General features: G+C 44.5%; 1 protein-coding gene across 2 annotated transcripts in view; it reads left to right on the top strand.

Annotated features, from left to right (window-relative positions):
- Positions 1 to 19,066, top strand: part of foxp4 (forkhead box P4) — a 91,148-nt gene that overhangs the window by 40,540 nt on the left and 31,542 nt on the right. For both annotated transcript variants that reach the window (XM_087840668.1, XM_006784403.3), the window contains exons 3-4: positions 8,471 to 8,560; positions 18,732 to 18,854. In XM_087840668.1, coding sequence (XP_087696794.1) covers positions 8,471 to 8,560; positions 18,732 to 18,854 — 213 coding nt within the window. The remainder of the gene's footprint in view (positions 1 to 8,470; positions 8,561 to 18,731; positions 18,855 to 19,066) is intronic.

Here is a 19,066-nt window from a genome sequence, read left to right as displayed (position 1 = left end):
TACACACACAAAAGCTGCAGAGGCCTAAAGTGTTGCTAATTAGCTAGTCTGTGCTGGTCCTTTGTGCGAGCCATTTTAAAGGAGAGATTAGAGTCAACAGGGAGGACGAGAGGAATGTAGCTCTTCTCTTTCCCCTTTTTTTTTTTGCCTTCTTCTTGAGCTCTGGAACCGTGCACGGCACCCTCCTTTCACCTGATAGAAAGAATGCCTTTGTTGTCTTGCTAGTTAAGTTTTCCATAACTGAAACACATGACAAATACCCATAGTTGTAAGTGTTGCAAGTGAAAAGTATAAAAATTGTGTAATCTAGTAAAAAGTAATATGTTAAGCAGGGAAATGGATTAAAGCAGATGCTTTGTGAATGATGAAGACTAAAGAAAGCCATAAAAACTGCCATGAGCAGACTTTTCATGCTGAAATTTCCTTTTCTTTCTGGCTGGCTTCTGGTTTTGTATTATTTTAACCTAAAAATGCGCCTCACTACATCTCTTACTAAATCACACAGTCTAGCGTGCACACATAGTTCAACATTTCCCCTTTTTTAAGAGCACACCCCAACCCTGCTCCTCATTTGGGGAAGTTAAAGATTTTGTGCTTGTTTAGTTAAACTTATTGTACAGCAGCCAGCCTTTGTTGTACTGCCCACTTCCGCTGTGTGTGTGTGTGTGTGTGTGTGTGTGTGTGTGTGTGTGGTAAGGGTGGGTGTTAGGGTGTGTCTATCTCCATCTCTACAGCCACAACCAGGTGTAAAAACCCTCTGAACCAAAAACATGAAAGAGTTTTATTTCCATCGAAGCGGGCAGGCGGGCTAATGCTTTTACAGGCCACTGACTAGGACTGCGCTTTTCTGTTTAACCAATAGACTTCTGAGTGTGCGCATTTCTCTTTGTGTGTACGTGTTTGTGCATGCATGTGCACATGGCAGACAGTCTTTGTTTGTGTATGTATGTATGTGTTTTTCCTCTGTCTCGCGCGCTGGGTCTTGGCAGTGTCTTGCATGTGTTATTAGTTTGCTTTTTTTTCCCCCCACGTTTTTTTTTTTTTTTTTGGTTATTAATAATAAGAGTTAAACGGTTTCCATATGTGAGGCCTGGTTGCCAGGCTAGTGCTATCCTCATCATGGTTTGGGCAGGAGAAATGGCTGAGACGTCACCTAGCTAAGACCTGCACCTATGTGGCCTTATCTTCCCAGGAGCATGACCTGACTACTAAACTGTCCTACCTTATACGAGATGAGTGCTAAATATTATAAGTGTGTGTGTGTGTGTTTTCCTCTATGGGTTGGGTCTGTCTGGAGCGAGACCTTCCTCTCCTGCCAAACGAGCTGTGTTGAAAACCGCAGGGAAACTGCATATGTGTATATAATATATGACGTGTATTTGTGTGTGAGTGTGCGCACGCGCGTGTGTATGTGTGTGTAAGGAAACTGCTGTAGAGCTATTTGCCATCAATTAGCCGCCTGGACTGAGCTGAGGCCTACAGTACAGAGGGAGCAGCTTTTATATTCCCTAGGAAGGGAGTTCCTCTTTCTTTCTGTCCCTCCTCACCTCATCATTATCTTTAATTGTCTATTTCTCCGTGCCCTTTTCCCTTCACTTAACAGAAAATAGCCGAAAAGCTCTCGTGTTAGATTTAAGATGTGTGTATATGATGATGAATTGTGTCATGATATAAAACAGTTCTGGGTATTCGTTCAGCTCTTTTTTTATGACCATGGGTATACCCCCGTGAATCAATAGAAACATTAGATGAGTGTCGGGACATAGTTGAAGGGGAGAGGTTTTCTCGTTTAACAAAACAGTTTTGAACTGAAGAGAACCATCTGGAAGTCGGCAGGGTCCCCGGAGTTTAGAACAGGTCCCTTCTGTGAAAAATAGTATGTGAAAAAAAAAAATCTAAAATCAGCCAGGGTTTTCAAACACTACGACGTATTTTGAAGTTCTTTTGGAGTTTGTGAGTTTTTATAGCATTGGCTCTTGAATACGGTCTTTCCTCTCTTTAATGGTCAGTCTGGGGCCCAGAGAAGCTTGCTTCAGCCATTTTAAAAACCTCAGCACTCAAACGGTGCCTTTATATTGCGGAAACATTACATTAAATAGCTGAACGGGCCTGCCGCTGGCCGGTGGTTCCGAAGGTGTCCCAGATAGTTTAGACTGAGGCATTCGGTGTTGCTTAAGCTCCGCTAAATTGGTGGACAACTGCTCTGAAATCCACGTTTGAGGGAGCGAAAACAAATGACAGGAAAGCTGGTGAAGGGGAGGGCGGAAAGACCTGATTAATACCAGAAAAAGAGAAGGCGTGCACGATGAGGAGTCGGAGGAAAGGGTTGAAGGCTTGGCAGAGGGTAGTTTATTTGTAACCCACCGTGAAATTGACAGGCTTTAGAAGGCTTTGGTTCAAGCTGCAAATTCCTTCTGCATATATGTTTACCCCGTGGAAACCCCTGATCTGTCTTAAATATACTCGCCGTTTCCTTTGTCGCATTGTTGTATGTACGCTAAATCAATAAGGTCATGACTAACATGGTGAATAACACTACCAAAAACTCCTTTATTTTCTCCGCGATGATTCCTTCTGTAGACACCGCCGTCGCAGTGGCTCAGCAGACTTTTTTTCCTCCTTTCTGTGCTACAAAGGAGCCTATATTTGTGTCCTAGCAAAATCCTGCAAAATTCCCATTAAATTTAATGTCTGCTGGAAAAAATGAGCATCAGTGAAATCAGCTGCTGTAATGTTTGGTTGGAATAAAAACTTCCTGACTGCAGCCTTGATGACGACAGCTCCATAAAAGCTCTTTACCAATATAAAACTGTGCAAGATTAATACATATCTGTTACAACAACTTTTAAATACTTTACACGAGAATACCGTGTATCGTCACTATAGCCGTCTTTTGTCTGTCAGTCAAAGGCGGAAGGCGAGAGTCCCCTCTTAAGCCCAACAGCTGCATTCACAAGACTTTGCTTCCATTGGAAGACCCGGACGATCTATTTTAGGCCTGCGCCTAACCCGAACCTGCTGTCAGAATTTGCTGTTGTGAAGAAGGGTATGGATAACAGATTTCTAGAGATGAGAGGCCAGGGGTTCAGAAAGACAGAATACTTGGAGGAGTGCCAAGCAAATATTTGTGTGCATTATATGGAGAGGTAGAGTGAAGGTGGGAGACAGATCAGGTGATGTAGACGGAGAGAAATAAAGTGATCTGGGAAAGCAATCTGGTTTATGTGGTGACTGACAGTGATGCATTTGATACATGAGATTTCACTGTGGCTGTAACCAAGCCCTCACTCATATATGCCCCAAAGTCATAGAGCAATCTCACTAACTGTCACCTCTTCAGGAATCTCACTTTGTGTACAGTGTGTGTGTGTGTAAATACTGGGCCTACCTCTGTAGGCAGGTGAGCTGATACTATACTGTGTATCATCATCCTTTTAACAAATTTACATGCTTTGTAGATTGTATTACATCTGTTCAGTCTTGTTTCATCTTCTCTCTGATCATGATTCCCTCTGAGTAGCAAGAGAAAGAGAAGGAATCAAAGATAAGGGAGATTAGAGCCAGGAAAACTAGTGGAGTAGCACAGAACGAGCCAAAGAAAAAGAGGGAGTAAATTAAAGTCGAGGGGGGATTTTAGTGGAGTTTGAGGGTGTTTTTGGTGCCAAAGTGAGGAGAAGCAGCGCACATGGATACAAGGGATCACTGGATGACCCAGGAGGATGGCAGCATCCACACAGCTTTAGCTTGGCTTTCAGCTTCAATAACAGCCCTCCAGAAAGGAGATAGCGAGGGAGAGGGAAGAGTTGGGGGGTGGGGGGGATCCACTTCGTTCTGAACCCAGCCTCTCCTGCTGATCCAAAATCAGAAGGCGTGCAGACCTTAGAGAAGCAGCAGGGTGTGACATGCTCTTTTCTGCATCTTCACCCTGAATCTATCTGTCCGTGTCTCCATCTATTGCTCTTTCCCGGAGAAGCGAGTGGATAGAGCACTGGAGACGAGGTGCATTACGAGCCACCATTCCCAGGCTGTTGAGCTAGTAGGGGCGGACTGGGGATATTTGTTTGGTGTTGAAGTTATCTACTGCCTCAGACGCTGCACAGACATGTGAATCACCAGCTGCTAGAGCCTAGTTTAGCTCCCTTGTCACTAAATGCAACAATAAGCTTTCCCCTCGCGCTCACTTGTGCTCCTTTTCTTTGTACACTCTTCTTCTTGGTCTAAGAGCAAAGAAATCTGATACCACCTGCCTCCCCCTTGCCCTTCCTAACTCCCTCGCCTCCTCCTCCTCCTTCTCCTCCTCCTCCTTCTCCCCCAAGGACAGCCCACTGTCTGCCCCGGGGGCTGTTTATCTATGGGGGGATGCAGGGAGGAGAGGGTAAAAGGGGGACGATTTTGTTTCGTTTCGGCCGTCAACAATGGACCTCAGTCAGTGCTGACGGATTACTCCAACATATGGTACCCACCTGTCTCTTTCTCTCTCGCCCTCCCCTGCGTCTGCCCCCCCCCCCCCCCCCACCCTTTTTCCTTCACTGTGTCTCTCTGTTTAGATTTCTTTGCTTATTCCTGCGTTCTCTTTCTCTCTGTCACCCAAACACACTGGGCGGATTAGAGGCCAGATTCATCACACACACAGAGACCTGTTTGCTTTAGCAACCTGAGCCAGGCACGGGTGCGCACATACAGACACACACAGGTCTAGTTTAGGAGGCTCGGATTTGCTACATGTTTGTTGAGACCTTCTAGTTCGCATCTAACATTTAATTCGTGACATCCCAGCTGTTGTAGGTGAAGAAGAAGCTATTTTCAGACATACAGATGTGCACATGTTCATAAAGATACCTGCAGCAAAAAAGTGACCATTCTCGTCTCTTTTCTTCTAGTCGTTTTCAGATTTCAATTAAACGCGTAGTTGTCGGGCATTTTTTGGAAACCTGAGCGAAAGTAGCCGCGTGTGTGTGTATGTGTGTGACCCTGCTGAATTAAAAAATGCACTGTTATTAAAGGCTGTGTCAGAGGCGATGATTTACAGAGGGGAGCGATGACAAGTCATAAGAACTCACACACCAAACTGACACACACACTTGCGCACTCAGTGTGCTCTCGAGCCTCCAAGCTGAGCAGTGACCTCCTCACCCCTCCTTCCCCTTCCTCCTCCTCCCTCCCTCCCTCCCTCTCTCACTCTAATAAAACCTGTCTGACACCACTGATGTGTGTATATGTGTGTGCGTGCGCGTTTGTGTGTGTGTGAGTGCTCAGCGGCAGCACAAAGACTCTGTTGTTGGGCCTCCCTCTTAGGCCTCCCTCATATTTTCTTTAAAGGTGCAGTGCGCCCCCAAGAATGCCACAGGGGGAGCGGGGGGAGTCTTAGAGGAGCTGGTGTAAGTGTGTGGGTGGGTTAAGGGGGCAGGAGGCATGCTTTGTAATGCTACAGCTCGCCCAGGTCACACAGAGAAAAAGGCAAGGAGTGAGCATAAAGAGTAGAAATGAAAGAGAAGGGTCAGAGAAGAGAAGTGCTTCTTGACAAAGTAGACCTGAGAGGCTTTGGCTGCGGTTGCTGGTGGCATTTGTGTGCGTGCGCACTAAGCCTGCGGCCCTCTTTCTAGTGTTGTTCAAAGTTGAAAGTTCAAGGTTCCGTTTATTCATCCACAAGGTAATGGGAATTACAGTGTGAGTAAAACCTCACAATATAAGCCATACATGTGGTGGAAGCAAGGAGTGACAATTACATATGGTGCCAATAGTACTAAAGACAAGCTTCCAAGTGACAATACACAAGAAGAGGAGGACGTTTGTTTTTTTTTTAAAAAACTTACTAAGGTCATTATTTTCTAAATCCTAACATCTCGATTTGTGTTGTCACTCTTAAACCGCAATCTTTGTAACGGAAGAATGAAGTAATGTTTACATAATCAGCTACTTTTTGAGCTTCCTATCCAAACTTATGGTTAGTTGCTGTACCGAGCAACATAAGGAAAAATACAGGAAATTTATGATTGACTGCCTTTTAGTGAGTTCAGGTACCCGAGGGAGAGGAAACAATTTAATAATATTGTTCAGTGAGTTTCAGTGGAATAGCAGCATGGTATTACGGTCATCTTTTTTTATGGTTTAAGTTTAAATAAATGTTACCAAGATTGTTGTAATTAAAAACAGACACCTTTAGACATTAGGGAAGGCTGGAAGGTTTTGTGGGATGTTGACGATATAGAATAGATTCTGTAAATATCAATAATGAAAAAATACCCAACCCTAAGCTGCCTTGTATTTTTTGTATTTATGGTGTATACAGATGCCCTAATGGTAGCTAGCTGGGAATGTTTTCCTCTTTGCTGTCCAGCAGAACTTGCAGATTATTTATACGTATATAAATATCTGCATTTTTAACTTAATTCTCGTGTCTCAGACACTCACACATGCATGGATGCAGGCACACGAGAGGAGACAGGCATCACCTCTGCTTGGTTGTAGCGTTTATGAAAGCCATAAATGGCTCTTTAATATAGTGGTAATCAGGGTGGTAATTTGGGTGGAATTGTCCCTTATTGTTGCCAGACATGCCTCCCCAGCTCCTGCCAACATACAGCCATATGCACACACATACACACACACACACACACCCACACAGACAAACACACATACTCACTCCTGGGCAGACAGGGTGTTCAAGGAGTAATTCACACCACATGCCAACAAACTGGGCGGTTGTGTTTTTTTTGGTGTGTCTATGTGTGTGTATGAGTGTGTGTGTCTGTGCTGCTTAAAAGCTGAGGTCAAACCAGTAAATGGAAGGGGGGTTCCCAAGATTTTTGTCAAAGTGTTAAAATTCGTGTGTGCGTGTGTGTGTGTATAGAGGCACGTCCTCAGCCGTGTCCGTGTGTGCGTTTTAATTGCGGTCTCAGCAAAAGTAGCAAGTGTGCTCGATACAGATGGTTTTCATCACTCTGACTGCACAGAGAACTTCTCTTTCTTTTCAGCCTCGGTTTAATCTCTCCTCTCTGCTTTTGTAATTAAATGTTGCCTAATGCATCCAAGCTTCTAATTCGACAATTCATTAAATAAGCACGAGTGTAAAGTAAGCGTGTGCTGCACCGTTTCACTGTACTGTGTGTTGTGAAATGATGCACTAGATTTCTTGTGCGCTGCAGTTGAGTAAGAGCTTCCAGGGTAAAGAACATCCCTCATTCTGGCCGTTAATTTGTGGCGCGCGCGTGCGCACACACACACACACACACACACACACATACACACACACACACACACACACACACACACACACAGGCACAAACACACATAGGGACTTTCATAAATCAATATTTACTAAGGAACCTTTCCCCTTTGAGTCAGAGGAAGCAAATGTGCATCCTGCTGTCTCCCCTCTCTAACTCTCTGTCATGAGCTCTTGTGCGTGGTTGCGTGCGCGCGTGTGTGTGTGTGTGTCTGTGCGCTTACGGTAAGTGCAAGGCGGCTCTGTTTTGAGATGGGTGTTTTCTTGTTTTGTTTTCTGAGCAGTTCAAACATTCCAACAAAAATGCCTGTTTCCTCAGGGACTGATTTGTCTCGGTGATAGAGAGTTTCGCTCTTTAGCACTGCGACAAATAACACAACAAAGGAAAGAAAAACATAAAAAAAAAAAAAAAAACGAAACAAATATAATTAATACAGTTAAAGGCGATAAAAGACATGGAGAAAAGGTGCCTTATGTTGAGAGGGCAGGAGAGATGGCTGAGACAGATTGCAGATTAATCAGTAAAACTCAAGCAGAGTGAAAGAATGGAAACAGCTAGTGAGCAATGGTGACACTGGTTTAGATGGACAGCACTGGAGGGCAGACACGATAGAAATGGGAAGAGAAGGGAGAGTGAAGAGCTAGGTGGGGGTTAGTCACAGCTTTTCAGGGCATACCAAGCCAAACGGTTCCTTACATCACTCTGACACACACACACACAAAACACCCACCATTCAAAAGACACACATGAAGATGTTGCTGACACACTTCTGCCTCACAGGATGTGGAAAACCCGCTCTACACTTTCCCCTGAGGAGGAGAAAGAAAGTGAACAGAGAGGGGGGAAAAGAAAGGGCATCGGTGAAAAAAAGGGAATGGACAGAGGAGACGGTCGGAGATTTTTTTTTAAGTCAAGAGGACGTTTTGAATGAGTTGAGAAAGAACCCGGACACACCAACAGATATAAAAACTCAAGCAGGCTGTCAGCCAGGAGCATACCTCAGATTGAGGAAATCAGATTTGGAGAAGAGAGCAGGTACTGAAAGTGTGCACGCTCAGACGTTATGGGTGCATGGTGATATGAAACTGCACACATTGGGCTTTTTTCTTTTCTTTTTTTTTGTAAATGTGAAGCATAACTTTGAAAGTGCGTGACTTTTTCGAGTTGCTTAACACAGAAAATACTGAACTGTACAACTGTGCGTGCACGATAAACATCTGATCATCTCTAATTCTCTCTCGCAGGCCCTCCAGGCAGCCAGACAATTCCTCCTCCAGCAGGCCTCTGGACTCAACTCCCCTGGCAGCAACGAGGTCAAACAGAGCCCAGTGCAGGTCAGAGCACACACACGCACTCACACACACTAGCACACACATAGTTGCTGCTTTGTCACAATCTGCATGATATTAAGCCTCTGTTAGCCGCAGCTTTGTTTTCACCAACTGCCACGTCACCTGCAGTCAATGATATAGGTGCATACTTTTGTTTCCCCTTTTCACTCTCTATCTGTGTGTATCTCTCTCTCGATTTCAGTGAGTGTGTGTGTGTGTGTGTGCGTGATTGTTAGTGAGTGATTGAATGAGGCCTTTGTAGTGATTGGGTAGCGAGTCTGTGTTTTTTTTGTTTTTTTTCCTTTTCAGAGTTGAATTCAGCAGTAAGTGGAGAGAGCGGGGTTAGCTGGAGTGCAGGATCCCTGCTAAAAGACACTTGAGGAGGATATAGATACACACACAGAGTTACAACACATGCTTTATAGCTAGCAGTGTATGTTGATAGATATCACACAAGACATTCTTCTCGATAATTCTTTTCGGTTATATAATATGCAGGCCGCATGCAAAAGCGTGATTTGTAGCTGTGTCGCATATCCATAAAGCGGGATCGTGGGTCTATTAGAGCAGCAAGCAGTCCGGTTATTGCACTGCTCTTCTCATTAGCATGCCACATTATAAACACACGGCCGCACCATCACAATATGGGAAACGCAGAAAAGGGGAAGAGAGAGAAAGACAGATGTGAGTCAGAAACGAGCATGAGGTAAGATTTACTGTGTGGTGTCTAAACCCGGTAAGGCACTTTTGGGGGGGGAAATAGGGCTTACTGATTTATAAAGCAAGGTAATAACACTCTGCATAAAGATCTGCAATTTTCATCTATATATGCAGCAACATTCCCGTTAAAGCATTTTCATTTCAACTCCTAAATATATAGAAAATACATCTAAATGTCAAAGCCTTTCAGCAGCAGCACAGGGATGTTCGGAGCTGTGTGTTTTACTGTGAATAGCAGAATCCTCCGTGGCTGATCAGAAACAGTAATAAGATCACATAAAGCATCATCAAGAGAAAGCCCAAAAGTAAAGAATTTGAACTGTTGGCCACGCGGTTTAATTGCCAAGTGACCTCTGAGAAGTGCAAAAAATGCCACTGAATTAATGACTGCTTATTACTCAAGATGTCAAAAAAAAAGAAAAAAAAGAAAAAAGATTCCAAATATGGGATTTTACAGCTTACACTTTAATCAAAACCTAAATCGCTATTTACTTTGGATAGAACCTGGCAGGTGTAGAAATGAGGTTTCATGACATCAGCAAATAAAATAAATACTGTTTTATACCATATCTGGGTTTTGAAACTCTTAGTTTCTCCTACTATTTCGACTGTTCGTTGCTCGGTCTCTGGCTTGCAGAATGACCTCCGTGGCTTTAATCCAGGCTGGCGGTCAATCCGTGTTGGGCTCAACTTTGCTTTGGCGAACAGGAGTTTACTTAAAGGATAGAAATTTAATTAAATGCTACATTACAACTCTTCACTTCCTGGCTCATCTTAAAAGAGAACTAAAAGAGATAGGAGGAGGGTGTGGGGAGGGAGTAAGAGAACGTAAGCATGTAGGGGGAAGTGAAACTGGGAGTTAACACGCAGTGTAATTCTGATGTTAGCCATTGAAGAGTGACGAGAATGTTGACATTCATTTTCACATGAATGGGATAAAGTGCAGGTCGAACGCGCGTTCACTTGACCTGCTTCAAATGCGCATCACTTATAAGAAAGAAGTGTAACCTTCCACTGCCTGCTCCTTCCTCTCTCTCTGTGCCGCCCTGCTCCTCTCCTGACTCTCTCCATCTCTGTCTTGTTTGTCTTGTTTGTTGCTGTGTGGCCTGCCTAACCTCTCTACTCTCCGGGGCATCAATGCTACATCTCTGTTGTCTGAGCTGTCAGCTCGCATGGCCCCACACATCCTGCCAACACACACACAGATACACTTGGATTTACATTTGCGTGTGTTTGCTCCTGAGTCCTTCCAGACACAAACACAGCAGCACAAAGTATACACCGGTTGTTGTTCCTGTGTGTCGCTTCGGCACTGAAGTTGTTTACAATAAATCAGGCTGGTAAGGGTGGCAAGTAGACATCTCTTAATTACTGTAATTTCCAGCTCTATGATCGCCTTTAAATCTCGGCGACTGCGCTCGGTTTCTTTAATTGAAGCAATCATCCATTGGCCACAGAGAGGGTGACGTGAAGGGTGGCATGAGTGAAGGTAGACATTTAATCTGGTCATTTGTAAAGGTGGCAGAAAGCGACTGTGCGGTGGCACGGTGGCTCCACATCAGGCACAAAATGGCCGTCCTCAGGTTGGCTCCTGCTGGGCTCGCTCTCACACATGCAAATGAGCCTGAGCCAATAATGAGATCTTTAGGAGCTCGATAATTAGATTTTTCCCTTCTCTCTGAGGGAGAACCGCAGAGGCAGACAGGGTGAGCGGGAAGACTTCCTTTCGTGTCTTGACTTCTCTGGAGAAGCCTCGGTCTGCGCTTGACAAGCCACCCACCCCCTCTCCCGTACCCACCCACCATATCCTATGCCCCCACGCCTTCCCCATCATATTTCTATTCTTTTCTTTATTTATAATAGAGGGGAGGATCTGAGCAGAGAGCAAAAGAAACTCTCAGATTGTATCTGCCTTTTGATTGGTTGCTCAGAGATGGTCTCTGTGTTTGGCTGGATGTGCGAGATGGTATCAGTACACTTTGTGTGTGTGTGCGTGTGTGCGTGTGTGCGTGTGTGCGCTCACACGTGTGTGTGTCACTGTCATGTCACGTTCAGGAAAAACCCGACAATAGCTCGAGTCTCGAGACAAGCAATTGAAGGAGAAATCGATTGTGTGCGACACAATTGCAGCGGCAGTGACTAAAAAGAAGAAAATATTTTAACAATTGATTATTTATTAGATAGCAGTGTATTAACAACTGGTTCAAGAAATGAACACAAGTGATACTTAATAACGATGGCTGGGAATTGTAGCTCTTTAGATTACAGTTTGACAATTGGACAAATAGATTGGGGAAGTTGTGTTTATGATCTTGCCACAAAGGCAGCTGGTTCATTTCACACTTTAAATGTGTGTTTGTCGTTGGCGTTGGACATAATTGACCACAGTTACCTTAATTGGGAGCAGCAGAAGTGCTACTGAGAGAATTGGTGGGCAAAGTTGGCAGACGGTGTTGGAATTGGCGGATTACCCAGCATGATACGATGCGTCCGTGGCCTGCCACACCTTCTCTACAATGGACTCACTTGGCAGACACTTACACTCCAGGGTGGGCACGGGCAGAAGCATATGCACCGTTTTGGCAGACACACGCCTGGCACACTTAGCAAACTGGTACTTGGCATGCACACATACAGATTAACGCACGTGCTTGGCTGTGGCCCATACGTATGTAATTGAATAGCGCGGTGTCCCGTTTTCATGTATTATTGAGGAGCTCGTTTAATTAGGAAAAAAATGAAAAGACTCATTAGAGATATGTTAATTAGCTTGGCTCTCTGCTCTCTGGAGAGGTCTGACACCAGCGCAGTGGGATGAGGAAGAGAAGGAGCCGCACAGGAGGCGAAAACTGAGTCATGCCGCTCGTCACGTCGGGATTTTTTATGAATGCAGCTACTTTAAAAAAAAAAAAAAAATCAGTTTTAAAATATTAATCTGCCGTGTTTGTCTTTGTATTGCTAAATGATTTCCTCCACTTGCCTTTTTTAAACTACCACGTATATATTGTTGAAATGTTGAAAACTAAACATAAGGATTGAGGGGTGGGGGGTGTTCGAAGTCTTTTAACTAATCAACAAAAGTACTTGGAAAGATGAGTGTTTTGCCCCCTAGAGTCTGTAGAATTGAAGCAGTTCCTTCTTTCATTCTCTTTTATTTCCTTTCAAAGTGTTTTTCCCAAAGCACTTCTTTTGTCCACTCAATGAAAGTGCTTAGTTGGCAGTTTCTCTTATTTGATGTGGAGGGAATTGTGGCTGTGTGTGCACGTATTTGTGTGCAGTTTAGCGTGTGTGTGTGTGTGTTTTTGGGGGTAGTATGGGATCCTGACAGTTTGCGAAGGGTGTATGAGAGGAGGCTGAGCAGCCAGTAGATTGGGCTTGGCTCTGGTCAGAGGGGTGGACAGACAGACGAGAAGGATGGAAAGGAAAGGTTTGGGTCTGGCCACTGAAGTGTGAAACTCTTATTTTGTGATTTGAAACATGAGTGAAATCAGTAATGAAATATGGTCGATAACGGCCTCTCACACTTCCCAATGAAGGGCCTGGAGTGTGTGTGTGTGTGTCTGTGTGTGTGTTTCTGGAAATGTGTTGTCATTTTTATTCTGGAGCACTGGGGCGTTAGATGGAGGGAGGCAGCGGAGAAGGAGAGCTTGGTGGAAGGGGGGGTGGGTTATCCACTTGAACTTACTGGTCTTTCACTGTCCTCTCTCAAGTTTTCTTTTTTTCTCTCTTTTTCATTTGTCTAGCCCCTGTCAGAGAAAGCTATGTTTTATACGCCTCCACATACAGCACATACTGTTTGTATATGAGTATAAGAGTCAAAGCGTGCATGGCCAGTGAGCACTGGACCAGCTTCAAGATCCCTTCAATTCTTCCCTTTTTGCTCTAAAAGACCCGTTCTTGATAATTATATTCACATACTTTTTGAACTAAAATATTTTATAGCATTTTACAAGTATGTAAAACACTATTTATTATTTGGTTTAATCCAGAACATTTTGTCCCCAGTTAAAGTCATTTTACTGTTTCTTAACGAGCCGCTTAAACAAATATGTTCATTGTTCATCGAGACAACGACAGAAACGTTACTCAGCAAAAAAAAAAAGGTTTGAAATACGGAGCATGTCCATATCATCCCCGGCCTCACCTGGCTTCGCTCATCAGTTTCCTTCAGAATAATGTGGCCCCTAGCCCCACTGCAGATTAGCTGGAGGAGGGGTACTCACCACACACAATGGGGCCCTTTTACTTTCAGCGAAGGCCCTGGCCCCGAGTTCCAAACAACACTCTCAGCACAGTAGGCACTCCTTCTCTCTTCACTCAAATGCTTTTCTCTTCTGCTTCTCTCTTTTCCCCTCTTACTCCTGCAAGTCCCCACCCACCCACTCCCCCACCAACCCCAAGCTCTCCTCTCAGTCCTTGGCATGATGAGGACAGACAGGCTGTTTACCTGGAGGGGCTGAAAGATGGAGGGAGCAATAGAGATGATAGCTGGAGAATAAACAAATCCTAAACCAGCAAGAAACGAGAGCGCTCGCCTTACAATGTTAAAACCTTTACGTGTAAGGATGCTGCACGGTGCTGAAACACACACAACCAAACGCAGTTGACCGGTGCCAAAAGAAGAAAAAAAAGACAACAATGCTTTGTCATGTGATTTGCAAACTTCTTTGCGACCTGTGTCCATGGAATAAGGATTGAAAAACACTTTTTCAAGTAACTCAGAATGAAACATACTGAAACAAAAATAAATATCAACAGAAAAAAAACAACTGTCCAAAGGCCTATCTTTAAAGCTGGTTGGACAACAGCACCCGTATAAGAACAGAAATGGAATGCAGCCAATTACAGCTGGACGATGAGCGTTCCCTACAAATCCATTGTCAATCCTGATTGCTCGCTAACTTTAGAAACATTCTGCATTCATAGAACTTTTTTAAACGTCAACTTTTAACAGTGGAAATCCTTGAACTGATGGTGGTGGGTGACACAGTTAAAAGTTCGGCCCAGACTATAGGGTCCATGAAGCCCGTCTCGCAAGGACAGCCGCCGGTCCCTGAGGTGTGCTGATGCAGACTGAGCGTCTTGGGAGATCTACACCAAAGCCGCGGGGAGAGTGACACAAGGGAGAACAACGGAGAGGGGGACCAATGGAGGGTTTTTGCAGGATCACCTGAAACTGCACGACTTTTACTTTCTCAAGAGAAACTTTCTCAACCAAAGTCACATTTTCCTTCAGCTTGGGACAAGCTAAACTATATAGAGATGTGCTTCTTTCATTTTAAAGGCGCTTAAAAGTCACAAAGGCTGCTGACACATTCACCAAGTTGGTAACAATGGCTGCGCAGTATTGGAACCTCAAACAAAAAGTTTGGTTTCTGAAATGATTCGCTATCTTTTTTTATTTGCTTCAGTGAGTTCTATTCTCTCTCATACTCATATTTCTCATATTTCTATTTGCTATTTATGAAGTTTTGTGTGGTTGCGGTCACACAAACCAGATTCCAGAAGCTATACACACCTGCATCTGTGTGGGTGTGTGTGTATAAGTGTGTTTGTGTGTGTGCATGTCACACACACACACACACACATTTTGCGGGGTGAGGTGGTAATGCTCAGTGACAAGGATAAACAGCACTGGGGTTTGCTCCCACCAACAGGCGGGGTGAAGAGGAGGAGGAGAGGAGGTCTGTGTCAGCCTCTCTCTCTTTTCCTCCTGCTCTCTCCTTGTCATTTTTTCAATTATCCTTCTCTCCTGTGTGTCCCCATAGACCCAGAGGCAGGGGCTGCATCATTTAGAGCGAGAGCCTGTTTAGATTCTGATTATAGCCTCCTTTCTTCTCGCCACTCACTGCCATCACTCGCACACTTAGATACATGTTGTGGCTTCACATATTTGAGCCAGCATGAGGTGGAGAACTGTAGAAGTACTTTTATCTCATTGTGAAACTCCAGGAGGGGGTGTTGTGCTGAGGGCACAGTAATTCTTTTATAAATTGTCAACATGATCTTTTTGTTTCTCTGAATATAAGCAGTTGTGTCACGGCCCAGAAAGACTGCTTTTGTGTATTTTAAAGGTGATCATTCTGGTGCGTAAACATACTTTAGAAATATATATAATGGCTCAGGAGGCTGTGCATTGACCGTATTTATTGCAGTCAGCTGTCTCAGCTGGGAACGTGAAGTCTAAAGTCCAAAGTTCACTTCCAAATTAGCGGCGATGCATTCGTTTACCTAGCATTCTTCTGTGTAAACATAATAGTGAGCTGCACAGAGCCTATTCCCTCTGGCTGCACGCTGGTTTAATATCAGATCGCCATCCTTCGCATCTTCTAAAGGTTTCATCATGGAAAGCGGTGAAAGGCTTTCCTCCTTGTTAGAATGAAAAGTCATCAAGGGAGGAGAGGAGAGAGGGATGGAGCCTCATTGAAATGCAAGTTACATTCCCCTATTTCTCTCTCTTCACTCCTTTGGGACTTTATGCCTTTCTCCCCGTTCTCCTTCCCATCTTTGAGGCGCTCCCTTGCTCCCTCTCTTCCTTTGTTAATCAGTTAAACTCCCTCTTCAAACAACCCCTCTAATTACTCCTCCACTCTCTGTAAACGACAGGGCTGTCTCCTGTTTCTCTCCTCTTCGCTCGATCCCCGTCTCCCCGGGCTCCCTCTATCCATGGCAAGGGTTGACCTCTGTCAGCCGCTGGCCCTCTCGACAGCGTGCGTCTTGGTGCGTGCGTGCATGCATGTGTGTCTACTAATGACTGATTCTTACATGGAAATGATAGGAGAGACAGCTTAGATTTTTGAAATCGTGGCATTGTTCACTGTTAGACTTTTAAGTGTGTGCACATGAGCACGTTCGTGCACACGCGTCGTCGCTGCTTGAAGCTCGAGGCCGCACTTTCCTCTTTAAGCAAACCTCCCCGGTCGTGTTCCTTCCTCACACACATCTCTCATCTCCACCCATTATAATCCACTTCTTTTTTCATTCCTCCCTATCTTCTTCCATTTCTTGCTTTTGTGGATGGTATCCTTCCTCCTCCACTTTCTCTTCTCGCCCCTCCGCTCACTTCCCCTCAGAATCACCTCTCCCCGACTAATCTGCCGCGCATCTCTCTCTTTTAAATTAACATGCAACGTGAAAAAAAAAATGGACGACAGCGGGAAAAAAAATTAAATGCATTTAATAAATGGCTGACTTCAAATCGCCTGGCTTTTCAGACTCTCCCTATTCACAGTCCAATGAAAGGGGAGAAATCATTCACCAGGAGAGACAAAGCCGAATGAAAATATAATTCTGCATTGTGAGGCGCTTTTGTCCTGGCCCGTCAAATCGCTAATGGCGAGGCTTTTGTTTTGTGGCGGCGCTCTCAGGCTGGCGGTGTCGTATGGCGGTGGCAACGCATGCCCCATAATCACCACGCTTTGTGATATTAGATTATAGGGGCAATTAATGGCGTCAAACCTTAACTACTCAGCATTCAGCCTGCCACACACACGTTCAGCTTTAAACGCATGCACGTTCGCACACACACACACACCTTCACCCACATACGCACGCACACATACAGTACAGTATATCTGCACTTGTACACAGGAACGCACATTCGGCTCTGGCGTCAGAACGTCAGCCAACACACAGAAAGGTGCTATATCTCCAGTAATTATTACGCCTGCGACTTGAAAATGTCGATGGCGGTGTGTATAAAATAGAGTGTATGAGTTGTCAGGAAGGAAGAATGGGATGCACAAGAGCAATTAATTACAGCTTTTCATTTGGCAGCTTAGAATGACAAGGCCCAGCGGCGGGGGCAAGCTGGCATAACGCCAAGCGGCACCCATCACCGCCCCCATCTTGCTCGCTGTTCCACCACCTCCCCCATCTCCTTTGCCTATTCCTTTACCAACTGCCACAACACCACCATTTTCCTTGCTCATCCCCTTCTGACTCTGTCTTTTCTTCTTCTTCTTCTCCTCCATTCCTCTCAGCTCACACAAGCACCCGCCCTCACACAACAGCACATTTATATCGCAACACAATCCTCTTCTACTTCCGTAGCCCAGATTCACCTGTGCCCTGCCCTCTTCCTACCCATCCTCCATCCTTTCATCATTGTGTGTGGTTCAAAGTGTCCTTAATTAGGTAAGCCTGGTTTTATAAAGGGATAGACAAAGTCTGGGGACACTGTTAGCACTGAGTAGAAGAAAAAGAGCAAGAGGACAGATGGCATGGAAGTGTTGTTTTTTGGTTTGTTTTTTCTTTATGGCCAATCTTGTTTACAAGGTCAAATCTATGCTGATTTGACGCACACACACATTAGCACACAAATGCATGCACACGCATACAGTTGATCAAGAGATGGATTAATAATTTATATATCAAAAAGTGAAAATCGGGAAATGGGCAATTACTTCATTTTCCTGTGAGATAGCCATAGTATGTTCTCAATACAAACTTTATTATTTATGTGGAGAGAAGGAAGAGGTTGTTATCACTCAGTCTATAACCAGAGAAAAAGAGTTCTCAAACACAACCGCCACCACCCCCACCCCACACAGCCCTCTTCCCACCTCCGTAAATATCTTAGTTTCTCATCTATTAGCTGCGCTAATTAACTGTAGTTGTTGCCACAGTGAGTAAATGCAAAATTGCTTTGTCAGCAGGATTTTGCCAGAGTGGTTTTTCAGATGTTGTGTCTGCACTTATGCATGTGCATGTTTGTCTCAGTTTCTGATTTCATGTGGTAAGTTTGTCTTCAGTTGTCATCAGATTAATATCTGCACGTGTCCCTGTGTAAAGTGCTTATGCATTAAGAGCTGCTTGCACAACACCATCTACAAAAAATCACCATGCCGCTCTCCCTGTAACCCCCCCCCCCCCCCCCCCCTCACTTTCACTTTCTTTAGCAGCCTGCAGCGCTATCTCGTGAGATATTCATCTCATCAGATATCTACTTTGTTTTTTCCTTTCTTCTTAGCCGGGCTTGACTGTGTGGAAAAGAGAATCGCAGGCAGTCGTAATCATATGTTTATAAAACCAGATAAGATTTTATTTTTATTTTTTTATAAGCCTATTGCATATCTGTCCTTTTATCTTGGGATTTTGCCACAGAAATAGTTTTTAATAGTGGCAGCTTTGTGTAGAAACTTGTCAACAATATGTTTTGTAGCATGCCTATTTTTGTCTAATGTTGCCAGCATTTCTTAAAAGTATCTGAAAGCAAAGAACAAGACACAAGATAACTCTCCAGCTTACTCGTCTGCACTGTCATACTGTATAACCTCCTTTCAATGGGGCATTCAGGTGCAGGCACAGTCATGCTTAAAGCTTGCTGTGCTGGCTCTGCCTTTTGACACAAAGCTTAACTTAGCTTAAGTGGCTGACTTATCCTACTTTTGCTTGACAATATCTAGGTGTGTTAATAATTTATAATGTATGTGCTCCCCTGTTCTGTCTTTAGGTCCCGGTGTCTATGGCTATGATGAGTCCACAGATGATCACTCCACAGCAGATGCAACAGATCCTGTCCCCTCCTCAGCTTCAGGCCTTGCTGCAGCAACAGCAGGCTCTCATGCTACAGCAGGTAAGACGCGGATTCTCACACACACAACACACACACACGTTATCTGGACCCAATCCCAGCCTGACATGTTCGGATGTGTCTGTTTTAGTAGCCGCTGACACACAATGGGTGCGATTGTATCTCATTCAACGCTCTGAGATCTTTGACGATAAATACACGTCCACGTTTCCACTCATACACACATTGTCATTTCAACTGCCTCTTCTTTAGCA

Source organism: Neolamprologus brichardi, chromosome 5 (genome assembly GCF_056152115.1).
Source record: "Neolamprologus brichardi isolate AB-2024 chromosome 5, ASM5615211v1, whole genome shotgun sequence".
NCBI classification, from domain to species: Eukaryota; Metazoa; Chordata; class Actinopteri; order Cichliformes; family Cichlidae; genus Neolamprologus; species Neolamprologus brichardi.
Note: the sequence above shows the minus strand (reverse complement) of the source record. Positions and strands in the feature narration are given on the sequence as shown.